Source organism: Xenopus laevis, chromosome 8S (genome assembly GCF_017654675.1).
Source record: "Xenopus laevis strain J_2021 chromosome 8S, Xenopus_laevis_v10.1, whole genome shotgun sequence".
Taxonomy (NCBI): domain Eukaryota; kingdom Metazoa; phylum Chordata; class Amphibia; order Anura; family Pipidae; genus Xenopus; species Xenopus laevis.
The window spans coordinates 93,562,218-93,584,422 of NC_054386.1; the positions used below are offsets into that span (position 1 = coordinate 93,562,218).

The following is a 22,205-nucleotide window of genomic DNA, read 5'->3' on the forward strand; positions in this document are numbered from 1 at the left end:
ATGATGTACAGTATGTCTAAAAGTAAAGATCGTAAAGTGTCTGAGTTGTTGTCGAAGGTGTGTTATGTAGGTTGTCCATGTATTGAAAAATTGTGTTGTATTATGTTCTTTTCTAGTAGTTGTTTCTAACCAGTCCATGTGGAAGATATGATGTAATTTTTGTTTTGTCACTGTTAATGATGGGGGATCTGTATTTAACCATTGTATTAGATCAGCTTTAGGGCAGCGGTATCTTAAGCTTTTATCTGAGGAGAGATTACCCATTTTATACCTTCTAATTGGAATTAAATATGAATCTTAAAGAATTTGAAGTGACATTTCCTGGTATCTGCTTGCTGGGAGTAGCTTCATTATGTTTGTATGTTGTTTTAAAATGTCTGATAACATGCTGTTAGGGATCTCACTGATTCATTTGAAGCTAGGTTTGTCTTCATTTTCTATCTCTATTAATGGTCTAAAGCAGTGATCCCCAACCAGTAGCTCGTGAGTAACATGTGGCTCTCCAGCCCCTTGGATGTTGCTCCCAGTGGCCTCAAAGCAGGTGATTATTTTTGAATTCCAGGCTTGGAGGCAAGTTTTGGTTGTATAAAAACCAGACGTACTGCCAAACAGAGTCTCCTGTAGGCTGCCAGTCCAAGTAGAGGCCACCAAATGGCCAATCACAGCCCTTATCTGGCAACCCAAGAACATTTTTCATGCTTGTGTTGCTCCCCAACTCCTTTTACTTCTAAATGTTGCTCACGGGCTCAAAAGGTTGGGGATCCCTGGTCTAAAGGATTGGTATATGTTTGAAGTTGTAGGTTTTATGTCTTTATTTTTTCCAAATTTTTTTGAATGGGTTATCTCTGTCTCTGTCCGTTAATTGTTTTATTATGTAATTTGCGAAGTGGATGATTTGTAATCTTAAATATATATGTGGTTGTGTAAATGGAAATTTTTTCTATATGTTTAGTTTGGGAAAAAACTGAATATTTGTCATCTAGTATATCATGTATGGTTTGTAATCCATTTTTACTCCATTGATGAAGAATGGGATTTCCACTAGCATAGCTGTGCATGGTCAGGATTGTCCTGCCATATCATGCCACCCTTTCTGTATAATTTGCCACTCCGTGTGTCAGCTTTCCACTATACTACAACTGTTCTTCACATGAAAAAAGGCTCCCATGTTGCCTACTTCTAAATAAAGTACCCAGATAGCTCAGTAGATAGACAGTGAGTGGCTGGGGAGGGCTCTCATCCTATTTCTTGATGTTGAAGACAAATAGGAGATAAAAATGGCATTAGAAACCCACTCCCCCTCTTTTGTATCACTTTTTTCCTTTCTTTTCCTATCTTTACTCTACCTTTGATTAGCATCAATGAAGAAATGTAAACTACTTTGGTTAACTAACTAAGCAGTAAATATGCATAAACCTATGTACGATGCCAGAATCAAAGACTAATAAAAAAAAAATGTCATCCGAGTTTATTTTTCGGTTTTTTCATGTGCAAAAGAGAAAAAAAGAGTGCAAGTCAAAGTTCATGTAGCTTCATTAAAAAATTCTTTGCCACTAGCAAAATTGCATATTTTTTTAGCAAAAGTGTACCAAACTAGAAAGTTCTTTCATTACTAACTAAAATCAGTTTGTTCTTAATAAGATTTCTCTTTCAAATGACTTTGGTGAAGTTCCAAACAAGTGCAGACTGTAGCTGCTGCTGTTTCCAATGCTTGTATATGTCCAATCTATTGGCAAGAGCAAAGTTCTGTACCTTAGTAAAGCAACAGGTCCGCATTCTCACTATCAATGGAATCATTAAAATATAATTGTAACATTCACAGCGGGAAACCGCTGCAACAGGAGTTAAATTCACACTTGGCAGTACGTGTGGTGGAAGCCCAGGGAAAAAGCCACAAATACTTGAAGCAGGCATGGTGAAATATACAGGATTTAATGGAACTGAAGCAAAACAGGAACAGGTCAAAAATAAAGTCTTTACCAGGCAGGCAATGAAAAGCTGGAACAAAAACACAGGAACAAGATTCAGGAACTTGGAATATCCAGGAACAGATTCAGGAACAAAACCAAACACATTCAGATTCAAACACATTCAAGGTTTTCAAGGTTTAGGTCAGCAGGTCAGGAACAAACAGAATACATTCAATGACTGGCGTGGTTTATAAAGGGCAATTGATTAGAGAACAAATAACACATGAGGGTAACAAGAAGGGAGGAGACAAACTGGAAACGTAACAAGATACAGGATCACTATAACAGGATCAGGAGCAGCCCCAAGAGCCTCCAGTGGTTCACTTGGTAAGTGCACCTACTGTGCACCTAAAGTCCAGCAACCCCAGTCCCAAGTGTTCAAATCCCAGATGGTCCTTACATTAATTTTGCAAAATGTAACATAATAGGAAGTTTCTTGGTTAATAAAAAGTAGGAACAAAAAGTTAGATATGGTATAAAACTGGCTGACTAAAGATTAGACTAAATACTATTATTATAACAACACATTGCGCAACGCTGCTCAGTGGTAAATAAATGTTTTGTAGTACTAAATCAATACTGAAATTTTATGCTACTGAAGTGAAAGTTCTACATTAGGTCTCTTCCATCTCCATTCATTCATTTAGATATTTTCTTTAGGATGTTGTAAAACAATTCTGTTTAATCCATATTGTCAACATATAAACAGATATCATTTTGTAAATTACAAATATATGTATTTGTTACCCAGGTGAGTTACGGAGCTGTGGATCCTGCATTCAGTGACAGAATCCGCTTTCCATTATTCTACCGTACAGTGCCAAGTGAAACTGCCCAGTCCAAAGTGATCATCCAACTCATCAAGACTTTTAATTGGAACTGGGTAGGGATGATATCCTCTGATGATGACAGTCACCGGAAAGCCAGTGAAGAAATGAAGAATGAGATCATTAAGAATGGAATCTGTGTAGCTTTTTTTGTTCAGATTAGCGAAAGGGACCTTAGAAGTAATAGCTATGCTTTAAATGCCACAAGGAAGTCGAACGCCAATGTTGTCATCGTTTATAGTAAAACAGTAATGTTTCTGATGTTTGCTTACCTTCTACATAACTCAAATAATGTGGAGTGGCTGATACTATCTCCTTTGTCATCAACTTCGCAGAATTTTTATAGTAGGGCATTTAATGGATCCCTTGTTATACTCTTTCATCAAGGAAACATACCCGGTCTACGAGATTTTCTTTACAAAGTGAATCCTTTAAGTTTTCCTAAAGACCCATTTACTGCTGCAATTTGGTTAAAGGTGTTTGGTTGCTATGAACCAGCTTTTGCTAAGCCATCATTCCAATCCTACCGTATATGTGATGCCAATGATACACTACAGCCATATGGATTTAATGCAGGTTATTTTAGATTAACATACTATATGTACATTGCTGTATATGCTGTGGCCCATGCACTTCATGCTCTGTATACTGATAAAACCACTGGTGGAAATATATTGTATTCTGATAAAACTCCAAATGGCCTCATGCAAACACAGGTATACTATTTCTCATATTAAAAGTAATTAAAATAAGAAGCATTTAGAAGCACACACATATGTGTATTATTATTCAAAACAGGATCCCTTTGTACTTCTAGTTCTTATAAAAGAGGCCATCACAGGTGTTAAGTTGCTTATGCATAGGTTTGCATTTATTTTAACCCAAAAAAATCAGTGTGTGAAGTGTATTTTATTTACCCACTAACTTGGGGACAGGGTCAGCTTGCCTAGACCCACTCATAGTTACAAAGTTAAATCGGGTTGAAAAAAGACAAAGTCCATCAAGTTCAACCCCTCCAAATGAAAACCCAGTATCCATACACACACCCCTCCCTACTTTCACATAAATTCTATATACCCATACCTATACTAACTATAGAGTTTAGTATCACAATAGCCTTTGATATTCTGTCTGTCCAAAAAATCATCCAAGTCCCTCTTATAGTCATTAACTGAATCAGCATCACAACATCACCCGGCAGTGCATTCCACAACCTCACTGTCCTGACTGTGAAGATCCCTCTACGTTGCTTCAAATGAAAGTTCTTTTCTTCTAGTCTAAAGGGGAGGCCTCTGGTACGGTGATCCACTTTATGGGTAAAAAGGTCCCCTGCTATTTGTCTATAATGTCCTCTAATGTACTTGTAAAGTGTAATCATGTCCCCTCGCAAGCGCCTTTTTTCCAGAGAAAACAACCCCACTCCACTCCCTGGACTCCTCATCACCTCCCTCCCTGAACCTGGTTGCATCTGTAAAGCAACGGATAAAGCTACTCAACCATGGGGGGAGGGGCTAGGGAACAGAAGACTTTGGGACTGGGGTCTGACGCTGCTTGATCGCATTCGATATTGAAAGAAATAAGGAAGGGGGCTAAAAAAGTGAGAAACAACACAAGACCTTTGCGTTTTTTTCCCTTGAATTAAAGCTACCTTATTTAAGAAAAAAACAGAATAATACCGTTCTTAGTTTTTCTTAGATAAGAAGTAGCACACCAGTGAGAATCACATTATTCATAATTCTTTCAATGAGGCAAAAAATCTCAATTGTTTTCAGCCAATGGAAAAATAAATAAAATAGTTTGAGACTGTTCTAATTCACTTCTACAGAACCTTAGCAGCTTTTACTCGCCAAATTTTGCCAGGGGACTTTCGTGCTTCATTTCTTTGAAAAATAATAACTATTAATCGTTTCAGAAAGTATTTGCGCATTTTTCACCAAGTTTTTTCTTGACTCGAGTAAAATCGCAAACTTTTTTTTTTTTTTTTATAAAAAAAACCCTTAGAGCAATATTCTCACTCCTGAGTAATGATCTTTTATTATAAAGGTTTATTTTAGTAATAGCAATTTTAGCTGTAGAAACCAATCCGAGTTTTGCCAGGGGATGTTGGGAAATATGAAAGTTTGCCTCACAATACAACATAGATCTTTCATCTAGCTTTAATTTATTTGAAAAATTTTCTTTCAATACACAATACACAAATCATACAGGCTGAAGTCAGTAAATGCAATATATTACTATAAGCATACCTTCATGGTTATGGAATTGTATGGAATAACATTAGCGCCTATTAGGGATGGGCGAATTTGTCCCGTTTAGTTTCGCCAAATATTTGCTGCCGGCGAAATGTCGCCGACGCCCATTAAAGTCTATGGGGCAAATTCACTAAGCGCTGAAGCGCCTAACGCTAGCGTGAATTCGCATTTTCGTTACTTCTCAAATTCACTAACGAACGCTGGCGTAACTTCGCTTGTGTTACTTCACACCCTTACGCCGAATTTGCGCAACGGACGTAACAAGGCAAATTCACTAACGCGCACATTGTTCTGAACTCTACCTTTTACGCTAGACTTCCTTTGCCTCCTCAGACCAGGTGAAGTGCAGTAGAATAGATAGGGATTGCTTCAAAAAAAGTTAAAAAATTTTCTAAGTCCCAAAAAACGCTGGCGTTTTTTCTTTATTATGGGTGAAAAAAAATTTTTTTGGGGCTCCCCTCCTTCCCCCCTACATTTCCTAACTCATGGCAACTTAACTAAACAGTGGGCACATGTATAGGGAAAAATAAAAATGTTATTTGCTGTTTCCCAGGCTTGTGTAGTTCTGCTACGAATACTTCCATTGGAAATAGAATTTGGCGCCGTATGCAAATTAACCATCGCTAGTGTAACTTCGCTTCGCTTGGCGAATTAACGCTAGTGCAACTTCGCAACCTTACGCTACCCCTGAGCGCAACTTCGGATTTTAGTGAATTTGCGGAGCGCTAGTGAAAATATGCCTGGCGAAGTGCGGTCGAAGCGGACGCCAGCGCAACTACGAATCTTAGTGAATGTCCCACCATGGGCATCAAAACAATTTTGTTGTGCGGCAAAAATATTTTTGACGCGCGTATTTCTATTTTGACACTCAACGCCATACAAATCTATGAGTGTCATTATTCTGGCGAAATAAGGCGAAAAAATTTGCCCATCTCTAGCGCCTATTACCTCCAAATATAAGCCCAAACAGAATGATTTTCAAAGTACAAATTTAATTAAAACATAAACCAAAAGAGAAAAAGAAAATTGAACAGATCCCTCTAAAGTGATCTTACTATTTTAAGGTCATGCTTATTATGTACAATCAGCAATACTATAATAAATAGTGAATAAAGTATAACTTATTTTAAAATATAAGGATTTTATAAGTCACATAGGAGTTCCATGACCATATAAAAGTACGAGGCCAAAGGCCGAGTGTTTTTTAACCGAGGTTACTTCTAAAATCATCATATTTTCTAACAATGGTTACTTTATTTATTATAATAAACAAGTTTTAGTGAGTCATGTGACAAAAAATGACATTACTAAGCTTCATTTATAACCGAGGACATCACTAGCGTTTATAAGGATATAATGTACAGGATATTCACGGCTTTTGTGTATTATAATAATATAACTTTTATAGTGGATTAAATTAAAAACCAAAGATCATTTCAGTAGAATGAGGTCGTTTTAAAAAACAGCATTACTGAATGAATCAAATATGACATTATGCGACAATTTATGCAACTTGCTAGGTAGGCACCAGCCAGAATAACTATAATAAGACCTACGAATCTAAAGTTGGTCCTAAATAATTTTAAGGAGAATGTCCATTAAAAGATAGGGGCAAATTCACTAAGCGCCGAACGCTAGCGTTAATTCGCTAGCGTTTGTCATTTTCGTTACTGCGCAAATTCACTAACGAACGCTGGCGTAGTTTCGCTAGTGTTACTTCGCACCCTTATGCCAGGCGAATTTTCGCTAGCGACGTAACTACGCAAATTCGCGCGCAGTGTACTGAACGCTACCTTTTACGCTAGACTTCCTTCACCACCTCAGTGTTTTCTACATGATGGATGATAGGCTGAAAAAGATCGAAACATTTTTTGGGGCTCCCCTCCTTCCCCCCTACATTTCCTGACTCATGGCAACTTACCTAGACAGTGTGCACATGTGTAGGGCAAAATAACATTTTTATTTGCTGATTTGAAGGTTTTCTTGGCATTTGTAGTGCAGATACGTGTTCCTCCATTGAAATTTGAATTTTGCCCCATATGCAAATTAGCCTTCGCTAGCGTAACTTCGCTTTACATAGCGAATCAACGCTAGCGCAACTTCGCAACCTTACGCTACCTCGAGCGCAACTTCGGATTTTAGTGAATTTGCGGAGCGCTGGCGAAACTACGCCTGGCGAAGTGCGGCGAATCGCGGCGAAGTTGCGCCTGGCGCAACTTCGCATATTAGCGAATTTGCCCCATAGTTGGCTATAGGATGCCACATACTGTATGTGCAGTTCCATCTTCACCAGGGAATGTGCTGGCACCAGTTAGAATTATTTGAAGCTACTGTAGGGGAACGAGCCTATAGATTTATGGGATAGTACAATACCACTTTCCTCACAATACATTTCATAGGGAATATACAATATTTCCCGCACTTTCAGCTTGTAAGCCTCTGTATTTTTTTTGTCAAGTAGAAGTTGGGTGGATACAGTATCTCAGCAGATATGCACAGAGATGCCAGTTTCATGAGTCCGAGTGTTCCCGAAGTTCAACTGGTGCAGTTCAGTGAACTGGACAAATTGTCAAAATGCTGCAGAGGACCAAAGGGCACCAGGGATCACAACTGACAATTAAACAAATGACAAAGAAATTAACTGTCTTTCCAAAATTTCTAGAATGAAGCTTTCTTGGGCTTTGTTGTGTCTACTTTAAAACCATTTTAAACAGGTCATTTTTTTTTTATTGCAGTTAAACAACCAGCTCAAGAAAATCCATTTCAGAACAGACCCTGGGGATGATATTTTCTTTAACGAGAAAGGAGAAATCCGGGGGCATTTTGATATAATAAACTGGAACTCTTTCCAGAATCGAACAATTACTACCAGACATGTCGGGATCTTCAATTCATCTCAATCTCCAGAACTTACCATTGACAAAGAGGCTATCTTTTGGCCAGCTGCGTTTAATGGGGTATGGCATATATTTATATGGGACGTGAAAGTCATTGCAAGGCATTTACATAGATTTTTCTTAATATGTTTAGTGATTACAGTTATACAGATTGTACACACACAAGCACACACACCTACTGCTCATGTCTGGCACCACTGAAGTCTGGCACTTGAACATACGAAGCCTGGCGCAGTAGTGTATATACGTTCCAGGAGTGTGTTCAGTGATATGTATAGTGACTGTATAGTCAAATTATATAGTCAAAATATAGTAAAAATTTTGCATTATGGCACAGGCAGTAGCTATCAAAATCAATTGAAATTTCAGGTCACAGAAACTCATTACCTTCCCGCCGGCTAGAACGTAAATCGGTGACGGGATGGCACTCGGATCGCTTCGGCTTTCCCAAGTTGCCCAAAGTTTTCATGTGAGGTAACCTAGGGCGACTTCAGAAAATGAATGTTCCAAGACCCATCCCGCCGGCGATTTACATTCTAGCCAGCGGGAGATTAGTCGCCCGAAGTAGAAACGATTTGTCGTTGGGCGACTGATCTCCCGAAATAGCAGTGTGTGTCTTTGCCCTAAGAGGCAGATTTTTCATAATTACTGCATCTGATGAAGGTCATGAAAATATACACATACAAACACACACACATGCACATTTATCAAGGGTCGAACTCATGTCAGTTTTGTTAAACTCTCCTAAACTCCCATACATTTGACTAGTCAAAATTTATTAGTAATATCAAATTTTTTAAACTCGAACAATTTTAAATGAGCCAAAAAAAAAGTCAAATGTCAGGAAGACAAACGTCATCAAATTGATCCCTGGGACCTCTTCCATTGACGTATATAGTAATTCAGCAGGTTTTAGGTGGTAAATAATCAAATTTGAGTTCTTAAAGGGCCAGAGTATGGTAAATGACGAAATTGAAAGTCTAATTAAAACTCAAATCGAGTTTGGATAATTCACAATTCCAATTTGAGAGTTTTGACAAAAAAAAATTTGAAAATTAGAATTTTCACTGCGACCCTTAATAAATCTGCTCCTACAGTTTTGTATATAACACTGAATGCTGGCACTCTAATGTATTGGTATGGGATTTGTTATCTGGAAACCCATTATCCAGAAAGCTCCGAATGGCAGTCTCCATTTTATTCAAATAATCCAAATGTTTAAAAATGATTTCCTTTTTCTCTGTAATAATAAAACAGTAGCTTGTACTTGATCCCAACTAAGATATACTGTAATTAATCCTTATTGGAAGCAATATTAGCCTATTGGGTTTATTAAATGTTAATATGATTTTCATGTAGACTTAGGGGGTTATTTATCAAAGTCCGAATTTATCTCAATACTTTCTGAAAAAAACTCAGACCAAATCTGCACGGGTTTTTTTGGGCTTATTAATGCACTTTCCCGAAAATGTTGTCTGTGGAAAAAATATGATTTTCACGATCTTTTCCATCCTCGGGTTATATATAATAAATAAATTCTGAAAATTTTGTGATATTTTTTAAAAGTTCGATTTTATATAAAATTTCACGATTTTTTTTGTGATTTTTGCATTCGGAGTTTAGTAAATACCCTCCTTAAAGTATGAAGACCCAAATTACAGAAAGATCCATTAACCGGAAAACTCCAGGTCCCGAGCATTCTGGATAACAGTTCCCATACCTGTATATGTACACCAAGGTTTGATCAGCCAGCACTCCCTTCTAGGCTATACAATGGAGTATAATGGCTAGCAATCTAGTCCATTTTTGAATAAACAAAAAAAAGGTGTATACCAATTCCGAAAAGTCTGATATACAGTGGTTGGATTTATTCCAAAAAGCATAGGGACCTCTCCAATTGACATATACAATCTCGCTAGGTCTGAGATACTGTATTTTCAGATTCAGACTTTTTCCATCCTTGGGGTATAATAAATCTCAAAAAAGATTTTATAGTAAAAAAAAACATTATTTTTCGAGTTTTTGGTCTTCAGACTTTAATAAATAACCCCTAAAAGTATAAAAATGTGAATAGTTCTGCAATGGGTCTTTTAAGAACAGGTATACTTCTGGGGATACACAGGTCCTTGAGAAAGGTCTAGAACCCGTGACCACCACTGTGGACTGAATAAATATTATTGTTGTTCTTTAAGGGTTTTTTCAGCTTTCAAACACCTTTTTCAGCTCAGATAAAGTCTCTTTTTAGTTGTTTTCCATTTTTTATTGTTGACTGTTTTTCCAAAATTAAATTTGGCACCTCAGTTATCCAGGTTCTTTGAAGTGTTACAATGTGCTAATAGTTGATCAATCTCTCTAGCAACTATGGCATCCATAATAACAGCTGTCTTCAATTAAATTCATGGATTTTGCTTACAGTGCCAAAGATAAAAACAATGTTTCAACTAATCAGTTTAGAACAGTTTACAGAGTTGGTGATGCCCCCTCCTAGAGTTGCTTCAAAAAGACATTAAAAATGAAAATTTAGAGGACTTGTAAACCCTACATTTTCCAACTACAGTATGTATATAATTTGGGCACATCTTCCCCACCTGAACTGTATCATTTGTACTGCATATACCCCCTATCTCTGCCAGCACCATAACATTTTCCTAAAACAAATAGCAGGTTTCACCTGGCGGCCATTTTCTCTCTGTCACATCACCAGTGACAATTTTCATCTGCAAACAGCACATGAGCGCAGTCAAGTTCAAATAATGCAGGTCTATTTGGGCTGAAGTTACTTTGATAAAAAGTCCTGCTTGGATTGTGCACTGTAATGGTTATGCTGAGCTCAGATTTAAGAGAGGAGGTTATGAGAAAAAACAATGACATCTCTTCATTGGCTGCTAGACTGGAAGGCGTGTTTAGTAATTTGAGATGAGAAGAACTGAGCATGGTCAGTAGCCAACAGCCAAAGTAAATTTGCAAAGGTCGAGTGGGTAAGAGTAGGAGAAGGATTCCTAAGTAACTACGTTGATGCTGAAGCTTTACCATTAACATATTAACAAATGTGGGAGGCTGTTTACTGATTACATATTTTGTGGGGGGTTTACATGTCCTTTGAACTTCAACATTATAAAACTGTTGAAGACCCCTTTAAATGATCTTTTGTTTGTATACCTTTGTGGTAAAGTTGGAACTTAATTATGATTTGTATTCTCTTTTAAAAAATTTCTATTTGAATGGGTAGATTCCTGTCTCAAATTGCAGCGCCCGCTGTCTCCCTGGTTACAGGAAAGCTTCTGTGGAAGGAAAACAACCTTGCTGTTATGAGTGTGTTCAGTGCTCGGAAGGAGAAATATCCCCATTCCCAGGTAAGTAATGCTGAATGTTGTATGGCAAGTTGCTTGAGGAGGTGTAGGAGCTAGTGATGAGCAAGTTTTGCCACAAGAATGACAGTCATTGACTCCAATAGGTGAATTTCATTGTGCCGCCTTGCGCATCAAAAAATGGTTTCGTATAGACTTCAATGCATTCAACAGCACTAGTCAAATAATATCTGACAGAAGGCGATACAGCAAGACTGATTAATAATCAGAATATACAGACTGCACTGGGTCCTGTGTTGTCATGTAATCTAATGTGGATTTTATAGTTTTTTTATTGTTTAAATACAAACTTTCTCCAACTCTGCAGAACCAGTGGCTGCAGCAAAAATCATCCTCCAAATAGAATCCCAGTTTATCTGTTTAAATCTGGCTCCATGATCTTTGTCCCTGCAGCTGGAGTTGGAAACAATAAAGGGGATGTAAAGGAAAAAATAAAATCCAATACAAATCTCTACATTGTCTCTACACTCCCTGTCTCCGACTGCTCGACAGGGAAACAAACAAAGCTGATTGAGTTCTGCAAGGCTGGGATGTAAGGCAGGGGCTCCCCCTGCTGTTCATAAGTATGATTGTTTCCTGGCAGAGCAGTTAGGGACCGTCTGACAATTCCTATCCACAGCAGTAAATGAAGGGAGAATTTCACTGCATACAGTCAGGTTTTTTATTAAAACGGTACACATTTTTTAATTAAAGTATATTGGAGATAGGTTTCTTTTTCATTAAAGAAAGTAAAAATGGGATTTTATTTTTTTTCCTTTACATGCCCTTTAAAAAAGCAAAATCAAAAGAGGGCTGCAAATTATTTTTTCTAGTCTGTTGATTGATTGTACTTGATAAGGAACACCATGGGTGGAGACATTGGGGTCATTTACTTTTATGAAGTACTTTTTTGCATTTTACATACAGTACTGAATGACATGTGGCCAATAACACTTGCAAAGGAGAAGGAAAGTTTTTTTATTCTTGGGGGAAAAAGTTAGGTACCCCAAGTGGTTGTAGTTACTCACCTGACACTCTGAGCCAGTGCTCTAGTCAGCAGAAAACTTCACTGGCCTGGGGTTTTTTCAAGTGAGCACCACTGAGTGATCTTCCTCCTGCTTCTTCTTTCAGCTTGTAGCTGCTCATGTGCAGTAGAGTGAAAAGCTGAGCTATTTTGTTCTACTGTGCATGAGTCTGTCCCAGGAAATTTGAAAAGCAAAGAAGTGAAGAAAATGATCACTCTGTGGTGTTTGCTGGCAGAACCCCAGCCTGGTGCAGTTTCTGCTGATAGGGGTACCAGCTCGGGGTGTCAGGTAAGTAAATACAACCACTTCGGGGTGCCTAACTTTTGGCACCCCAAGTGTAAATGACTTTCCTTCTCCTTTAAGTGCCAGATGGACATGAAATGCATTAGGCTGTCTTTCTACATGATATTTAAATAAAGAACTGTAATACTGGCCTGTATGTTGGAGCTTTTGTCCAAGTGCACGTTTATATGTTATTGTGGTGTTCTACTCTATTTGGATGATAATTTGGAGCTTGGGATCTAAACCCAATGTTCCTACTTGTAATATTTTAATTTAACATTTTTATTTCTTTGAGTACTAGAATTCAGCCAGACAAGGGAAATACATTCTGTGTGAATGGGCATCAAGGTCTCTTGATGATCTTGTACTTTCTCCCTCTTTCTCTATAAGTGATACCTATTCATGGAGGTTAGTGGGTTTCCAAAAGAATCTGCTAGGATCCTTATGATGCCTAATGGGTGTCAGCTGAGGTTACATAATACTGGTAACATTAAATGAATGGCAAGTGTGTCACTACAAATGGTAGGTGTGAGGGATGACACATTAGTTCAGTCATTTTTAGCCCCATCCTAAGGTTATACTAGGGGACATTTACTTTCCGCACCACAGTTGCATGAATGAAGAGTTTTTTTTCTTTGAGACATGAAAATTGCATAAAATGTCCTGACGGACATGATATATTCTGTACATAACACTTGTGGGAGATTCAGAATGGATACTCTATGGGGCAAATTCACTAAGAATCGTAGTTGCGCCAGGCGCAACTTCACCGCACTTCGACAGGCGTAGTTTCGCCAGCGCTCCGCAAATTCACTAAAATCCGAAGTTGCGCACAGGGGTAGCGTAAGGTTTCGAAGTTGCGCTAGCGTTGATTCGCTAAGCGAGGCGAAGTTACGCTAGCGATGGTTAATTTGCATACGGCGCCAAATTCAAATTTCAATGGAGGAATACGTAGAATCACTACAAATGCCTGGGAAACCTTCAAAACATCAAATAATTTTTTTATTTTGCCCTACACATGTGCCCACTGTATAGTTAAGTTGCCATGAGTTAGGAAATGTAGGGGGGAAGGAGGGGAGCCCCAAAAAATTTTTCGAACTTTTTCAGCCTATCACCCATAATATAGAAAACATGCCAGCGTTTTTTGGGACTTAGAAAAAATTTGAACTTTTTTTGAAGCAATCCCCATCTACTCTATTGCGCTTCGCCTGGTCTGAGGTGGCGAAGGAAGTCTAGCGTAAAAGGTAGCGTTCAGTACACTGCGCGCGTTAGTGAATTTGCGTAGTTATGTCCGTAGCGAAAATTCGGCAGGCGTAAGGGTGCGAAGTAACACTAGCGAATTTACGCCAGCGTTCGTTAGTGAATTTGCGAAGTAACGAAAATGCCCAACGCTAGCGAATTGACGCTAGCGTTCGGCGCTTAGGGAATTTGCCCCTATATCAGTATGACACACACAGGGAGCAAAGCACAGGCAGAGTATGGAACACAGAGCATAGGACAGGCAGAATACAGCAGGAGCAGGGAATATTATCAGGACCTGGTGCCCCTTCAGCAGTTTGTGTGGTGTGAACAGGGGAACAATGTGGGCATTTATAGTCTGGAACTGGGGTGTGAAGAGTACCGAGCTTTAGGGATGTGAACAATAGAGGTGTCATAGGTGTAAACAGTGTCGGGGGGATTAAAGATGTGAACAGTTCTGGAGTTTAACGTCTGAATTTGAGGTTTAAACAATGCATGGGCCAGTTAATGTCAGTACTGATACCTTTTAAAGCTTACACAAGGTAAGCAGACACAACATTCATGTGGGGGCCACACAAGGGGGTTCACCAGTTGCACAGAACTGATCTGTAAAACGACCCAGATTCAATTAAATTTTGTGATAAATGTATGAAAATATTTCTTTACCACTGAATAGTAATGTGAAATCTTTCTGAATTCAATTCATTGTGATATTAAACTTGCAAGAAATGGTAAACTTTGCATGACTTTGTTATTGTCGTTTCTGGTTTCACATACTGTTTTTGTGGAATGTGTACATAATAATCTGTACAAGTTAACACGTGATATCAGTTACATCAAACAAACGTCAGTTTAATGATACTTAATTACAGTTTTTTTGTGGCAAATAGCGTCTGGTTACCCTCACAACTAGTTAATATTTCAGTAAACGTCACCCAGACATGAAAATACTATAAAAAGCCTTTGCACTTCTAGGAGTTTTTTGGGACTGCCTTTGCACACTCCATGCTGTAGATTCTTGTGTGCTCCAAGTCTGCTATTCCAGGTAGGTGTGTCCTTTAAAAACATTTAATCAACCAACATGACCATTTTAGCTTAAATTTCACGTTTACTGTGTTTTTAATGGACTTTTGATTGTATAAATTTGCACTCTAAACAATATTGTGCATATCATATAAAAAATGAAAAAAATGCCAGCGTTTTTTACAACAAATTTCCAGCATACAGGATATGATGTCACTGACATAATATTGAGGAGGATGTAGTTTCATCTTATCAGTTCGACTGGTTTACGGTGAAGAAGGAAACTCTGGCGAGAGTTTACTTTAGTGAATTTGTGGATTAACAATCATTCACCTGAGCTAAAATGCCCCTGGTGATACGGCGCAAAACTGCACTAGCGACTGTCTCTTTGGCTAGCGAATTGTCATCTACGCCATTAAGTAAATTAGCGATGTCCCTGCGGATGAGATTTCTGGGGAATTTTCGCTAGCTATGGCTTCTTCGCCCTTTAGTAAATCTGCCCCGTTGTGTCTATAAGTCTGTCTAAAAGGTCCAAACATGCTTTATTTCAACCTAGATAAAAAAATCTAATAAAATAAGGAACACAGACGACAGACAGGTTTTTGTTGAGATTTAGAACCTCAATAAACCTAGTATGATGTCATATAGCATTTAAAATACAAGAGAAGTGTCCATGAATTACTTGCTGGAGGACCTGGTGCCCACATTGTCCTGCATCTGCAGATTAAACAGCAGGATCTTCAGTTTGCTGATCATTTTTAATATGTTCAGGTAATTGGAGATCCATCAACAGATGATTATTCACTGCAATATTGTGTAAAATGCAGGCTAATAAAATTATATGGCAGACCAGGTGAATACTACAGAACAACTTTTACTAATACTTACATAATATTATTATGTGTACCACAAAGATTATTTTAATACACATGGAAAGAAGATATAGATTGGCCTAGTTGTAACTGCCCTTACATCACTTGTGTCAGAATAGAAGAGACAAAAATGTTACAAACGATAGCATTTCCGCCAGTTCAAATTGGTGTAAGGGAAACCGGAAGATAACACAACAAACTTCATTCATTATGCTTTTTCAGGATGAATAAGAATTGTGAAAATTAAGTCTTCCTAGCCGTTACATTGAGATGCTAGCTTGTAAAAACTTTAGTAATGAAAAAAATCAGTTAACTCTATAAGAATTTAGGGCAATTAATTGAATTGGGTACATGCAAAAACAAACACTAAGGGGCAGATTTATCAAGGGTCGAATTTCGAAGAGATAAATACTTCGAAATTTGACTATTGAAATACTTAGAATATCGAAGTCGAGGTATTTTTCACCGAATTTGGCCATTGAACGATCTAAGTAAAATCATTTGATCGAACGATTAAATCGTTCGAAACGAACGATTCGAACGATTTTAGCATATGATCGAACGATTTAAATTCGATGTGTGAAGACTTAGAAAAATGGTCTAGAAGGTCCCCATAGGCTAACATAGCACTTTGGCAGGTTTAATTTGGCGAAGTGTTGGAAGTTTTTTTTAAAGAAACAGTACTTTGATTATCGAATGGTTGAATATTCAAACTATTTTACTTTTTCAAAGTAAATTCGAAGTCGTAGTATCCTATTCGATGGTTGAAGTATCCAAACAATTACTTAGAATTTAAAATTTTTTAACCTCAAAAATTCTCTCGAATTCACTTTGACCCTTGATAAATCTGCCCCTTATTATATGAAAAATAACATATTACATTGAATTGAATCAAGACCGATCTGTAAAATAATCTTTCTTGTTTCAGAAATGGAGAATTGCATGAGATGTCCTGAAGACCAATGGTCCAATGAGAGAAGAGATAAATGCATCAAGAGAACCATTGACTTCCTTTCTTATATTGACCCTCTTGGTGTAGCTCTAACCACCGCTGCTTTCGTTTTGTCTTTATGCTCAGCTGCAGTTTTTTGCATCTTTTTAAAATACAGGAAAAGCCCCATTGTGAAAGCCAATAATCAGGAGCTCAGTTACATTCTTCTTCTTTCCCTCATGATATCCTTTCTTTGTTCCTTACTATTTATTGGAAGGCCTACAAGAGTGACTTGTTTGTTGAGACAAACTTCATTTGGGATCATCTTTGCTGTTTGTATTTCTTCCATTTTGGGGAAAACCATTACTGTTATTATTGCCTTCAATGCCACTAGACCTGGAAGCAGGCTCAGAAACTATGTTGGTACCAGGGTCCCTAAATATATTCTTCTTCTATGTACACTACCTGAGGTTTTCATCTGTGGACTTTGGCTCATAATCTCTCCCCCGTTCCCTGACTATGACACTCACTCTGACACGGGGAAGATGATTTTGCAGTGCAATGAGGGATTATCTAGTGCCTTTTACATAATGGTTGGTTACATTGCCTTGTTGGCTTTTGTTAGTTTCTTTGTTGCTTATCTTGCCCGTAAATTACCAGACATGTTTAATGAAGCGCAATATATAACCTTCAGCATGTTACTGTTCTGTAGTGTGTGGATCTCCTTCATTCCGGCCTATGTGAGCACCACGGGCAAATATTTAGCAGCAGTGGAGATATTTGCAATTCTTTTTTCCAGTGCAGGACTTTTGTGCCTTATATTTATCCCAAAGTGCTATATTATATTTTTTAAACCACCAGTGAACACTAGAGTTAATTTAGTAGAATCAAAAGTAAACCATACAGTACAATCTACTATAAAAGTACTAAAATAGTTTAATGATATGCATCATTAGTTACATTTTTGCCATTATGTCAAGAATATAAAATAAATTGTTGCTACTAGTTAAGGAAACATTTTAAATTAAAATTTAGCCTCATGGGTGGAATCTATTGTAAGGCATTTCTGGTGGTCAAATCTATTTAGAAAAATGTGTCCATCATTCTGTTAACCATCATACATGGAAGGGTGCTAGTAAATATAAAAAAAACTGCTCTGGTGCAAAACTCACACTCAAAAGTAAACATGGAACATGGAATTGCTACAAAAAGATTCAGTAGTCTATGTCAAATTATGCCGATTTGTAGGAACTGATACACTTGTATTATGATGCACTTGCATTGTTGCTACACTTGAGCACTAGAATCTTATCACGGCATCATTCTAATATAAAGGGCCAAGAAAATACATTTTAGCATGAACTCATCAGAAGCACTTACTGTTCTTGTCATTTAACCCGCAATCAGCAGTGACACACCTTAGAAGGGAACTGATTAAAAAAAAGGGCCAGATTCAGTTCAGTGAGAAAAAGGTGAAAGGTGAAAATTCATGGATGACATTCAATTTGATATTCAATTCAGAAAACTCTAAGGAAGTCTATGGGAAAAAAACTGGAACCAAAGTTGGAGAAATTTTCTTCCCTGGCCATCTCCATGTCAAACTGGGATAGCCCCGCCCCACTGTTCCCATCAGAAGGACCCTCCCCAAAGTCTTAAAATCCCAACCCCACCCCCCGGCATCTTTTTGACCTTCTGCTCCAGTTTTTTGCTCTCATTTGAAGCAAGTTTTCCTTTAGCCCTGGGAATGCATTAGGCTTGCCAAAAAGCATCTTAGGGACTGGGATTTTGGTCTTTGAGATCTTATATACCCCCCATGCACATTATCTCATTCATATGGAGTCCTCAGTGCTTCATCTACTGGATCAGGAAATGCACTATGGTATTATGGCTGATAGCACCTGCTTATATCTTGAACGATGGTAAGTCCTTTTTCCCTCAATCCACGTGTCTTACCGGCTTGCGTCAGGCAGCAGTGCTGTATGTGACCCCTACACCCTATTAAGTAGAACAAAAGGTAGACGGCGTGTCTCCCAAACCACGGATAAAATTAAAAAAATCTTTATTGCCAAGCTTGTATTAAAAACACATTCATGAGAATTATCTCCTATACTATGACATATATGTTCACGATTAGGTAAGGCTAAACTTTTAGAGGTTTCAGCTGTCCCAGCTTATTGGGTTACTGGGATTCACTCCTGGTTTTGGAGTTCCAAGGTTACCCTGGTGGTATTTGGTTATCAGACATCTCTGTAGCGAGTTATGTTTAGTCAGTGGCCTGATCCTTATAGCCTCCTTTTCTTTTTCCCCTATACTGAGGCTTACATTTTTCTTTTATGGAGGATTTACATTTCACAGCCAGCTGTCTCCTTCACAAGTTTTTCCCATTGTTGAGGTAATTTATTAAAAAAAAAAAAAAAGCTTGTTTTCCAGAGTCTCTGTCAGTAATGCAAGTACAATGTCTGTCTGTATATTATGTAAGTGATGCCAGTGCAATGCTGGTTTGTGCAGACTTCAGATGTTTGTAAACAGATAATTACTCAGCCTTGCAGTATTCAGTGTAGAAAATAAATAGGTAGATTCCCCTCACACTCCATTCTGTAGCCGCTCACAATGAAGCTCTTGGAGGATTGGGTAAGGTGCTTTTTACTTCTGAATGCTTATTTCATCCAAAGTCAAGCTAGTTTTAGAAGTTAGGGAATAGGTGTCTTGCAATATCTTAACTACTCTGTTCAACCAGTATGTATATTGAGATATTTTATAGGGAGATTGGCAGCCATGTATAGCACTTGGATCTTTAGCAGAGTGCGTAATGCAAAACCAGGACTGAACATGTATGCAGTTGTTCTGGAGCTGGCTAATGTAACAACAAATCTTAATATGTATGCTAAAACATTTTAGAGCTGGCTAATATCACCTGAATATGTATGTTAAAAAATAAAATGTCAGTGCTTCTGGAACATTCAGGTAATGGATTATAATCATGAGTAACAAAAGAAACTTGAAGAGGGACAAGTGATTGAAGGCATTGCTCAGCAATCCAGTCAGTAATTGAGTTTTGCTGCCTTAGCCAAGGCAAACCTAGGATAACACGTATAGTAGGACTTGATTATCAGAAAGGAAATTTCCTCAAAACCAATTTGCAAGCATTGAGATTGGTGGTGGTAGAAGAAAGTCCCAGACTAACCATTCTGCCATCCATTGCTTGAGTACAAAGTGGAACCTGAAAGCGTGTGAAAGAGAAGCCAAAGGTTTTAGTAATTCTTTAACCCTATATCCTCTGCAACAGTGTTTTGGTACACAATCGACAACTTGAAACTTCAATTGTTGAACCCCATGGCCTTTTTTTGTAAACATGACATGATACAAGCTGTTCTAACCTTTAAATTTGATAGTGGACTTGTGTTATTGAATCTTTTCCTTTACCAAATGAACCATCAGTCCTACATACAACTGTCCATAGGGGCACTTAGTAGTGATTACCACATAAGTGGATGCACACATATAGTACCCCTTGATTTTAATGGGGGTATCCCTTCGTGGGTATCCCTTCGTTTCACCCTACCGGCAATTGGAGCGGCAGTTGCAGGACAGACAAGGAAAGGTCCCATTGTTTCTGGGATGTAGCAGACATTGCTGAGCTTGTTTCCCTCCCAAATTGAATGTAACCAACATAGATCCGATTGTTCTGTTCCTCGTATAAGACATAAGAGGGGCATTCTGGAACTCCTCCACATTAGGAAACCAATTTTTAACAAGCCCCAATGTCTATGCATAATTCTAGAGACCTCAGAACTGGCAATAGTGAATCTAAACACAAAACGGATGCATATTTGTGTATTTTTAATTGTACCCCTTTCAACACTTTCGTAAAAGTCTTTTATGGCAAGTTCTACATAAAGAATTGCTAAGATGATGCTACATCCTCAACATTATTATGTCAGTGACATCATATCCTGTATTCCAAAAAGTAATTAAAGAATAAAATATATGAATTGAAAATCAAGGTTATTTTCAGAGCAGTAACAATCCTTTCCTTTCCAGACTAAATAAATGAGTTCACTGAACATAGACTGGCATAGACTTGATTTCATATCTTCTTCATTCAACCATACTGGTACATGTTACTCACTGGAAGGATATTGAACAAAGTTGAATATCCTTCCAGTGAGTGGTGCCTGTAATGGCCACGATCACCTCTTTCAAATACATATTTCTGGTGGCACATTCAACAGTAGATTCATAATCATTGTTGTTGGTGGGAGCAAGAGACTGGTCGGTATGCCACTGCAAGCACTGCTTTGGGTGAGATTATGCACAAGTACTGTATCACTGGTGTGTGTTCATGTATATGTTCAGAGAAGGGCCGGAACTAGGGGTAGGCAAAAGAGACACCTGCCTAAGGCGCAATGATATGGGAGGCGCTGGGCAGGTAGCTCAAAAATTGTCTTCTGCCTACCCCAGTCCATTTTTGGAGCCCTCTTTGGTTTCCCCCTCCGCAGTTCTCACCCCTTCCGCTCCATCACTCACTCTCCTACCCTCCGTAGCATCTCGTCCGTTACTCTCACCTCTTTCCTCTCCTCCCCTGCATCTCGTACACCACTCTCATCTCGTCCTGTGCATGCTCGAGTCGCGGTCCTTCAGGGGAGGGTGGGGTGGCCAGCTGGGTTGCCTAGGTCGCCCGGCCAGCTTGGCCCAGCCCAGGTTCAGAGTCTTTTGACATTTTTGTGACAGACATAAATTAGAATGCAAACATTAACTGCATTATATTACTGACCTGTCTGTAATAATATTCCTAAAGTACTTTGAGTGTGTGCTTTGAGTATAATTAATAAAACCCATTGCTCTTTATTATTGCCTTGTTTATTATTATTGCCTTACTTTATAAATGTTGTTTACAATGTAATAGGGTATGTGGCTGAAGCTTTACGGGAGCATGGCTAATGAAAGTGGGCAAAGGGAGGGGTGGCCTATTTTCTACATTGTTGAAATGCAAGTGCCAGATTTTTTTTCTAAGACTAAATCCTAGTTGCATTGTCTATCTATATATGCAGTATATCTTCATTTAAACAATCCTGTTTCTATACGTAGTGCTGGACATATTTTAATAGTACAGATGGCAGAACAATCAAATATATACAGTATACGGTATATATATCTGGTGTCTGCACTCAAACCGGTCTTCACTTCTTTGTGGGTGCAGGGTCAAATTGGAATAAAAAATAGTTCAGAAGGACCTGCACTCCTTGCATAGTAATATATTTATAATGAATTCCCAGATTTCGTTCCTAAATTTACATTTTTTACTTTATTCACAAATTCTTTAGCCTCCTATAAAATATATGTTTTGTTTGTTTGTTTGCAGTGCAGAACACATTTCAACAAACATTTGGTTCAAAAAGTCCTGGAATTTTTAAAAAATATACTGTAAATATCCACTGATTTGAAAATAGAAATGCTCAAAAAGGAAACCTTGTTGGCGAAATGGTCAAAAAAGGAAAGATGCAATTATAATGGCTGCTGATCAATCCTAAATTGATGCT

The 22,205-nt window shown here is 38.1% G+C and overlaps 1 protein-coding gene across 1 annotated transcript; it reads left to right on the plus strand.

Annotated features, from left to right (window-relative positions):
• LOC121397639 (vomeronasal type-2 receptor 26-like) lies at positions 1-17,600 on the plus strand. Its single transcript, XM_041574696.1, has 5 exons — positions 1-57; positions 2,722-3,513; positions 7,785-8,006; positions 11,176-11,299; positions 16,663-17,600. Exons 1-5 carry the CDS (start codon positions 1-3, stop codon positions 17,598-17,600), a joined length of 2,133 nt encoding a protein of 710 aa, XP_041430630.1.
• The last annotated feature ends 4,605 nt before the right edge of the window (positions 17,601-22,205 follow it).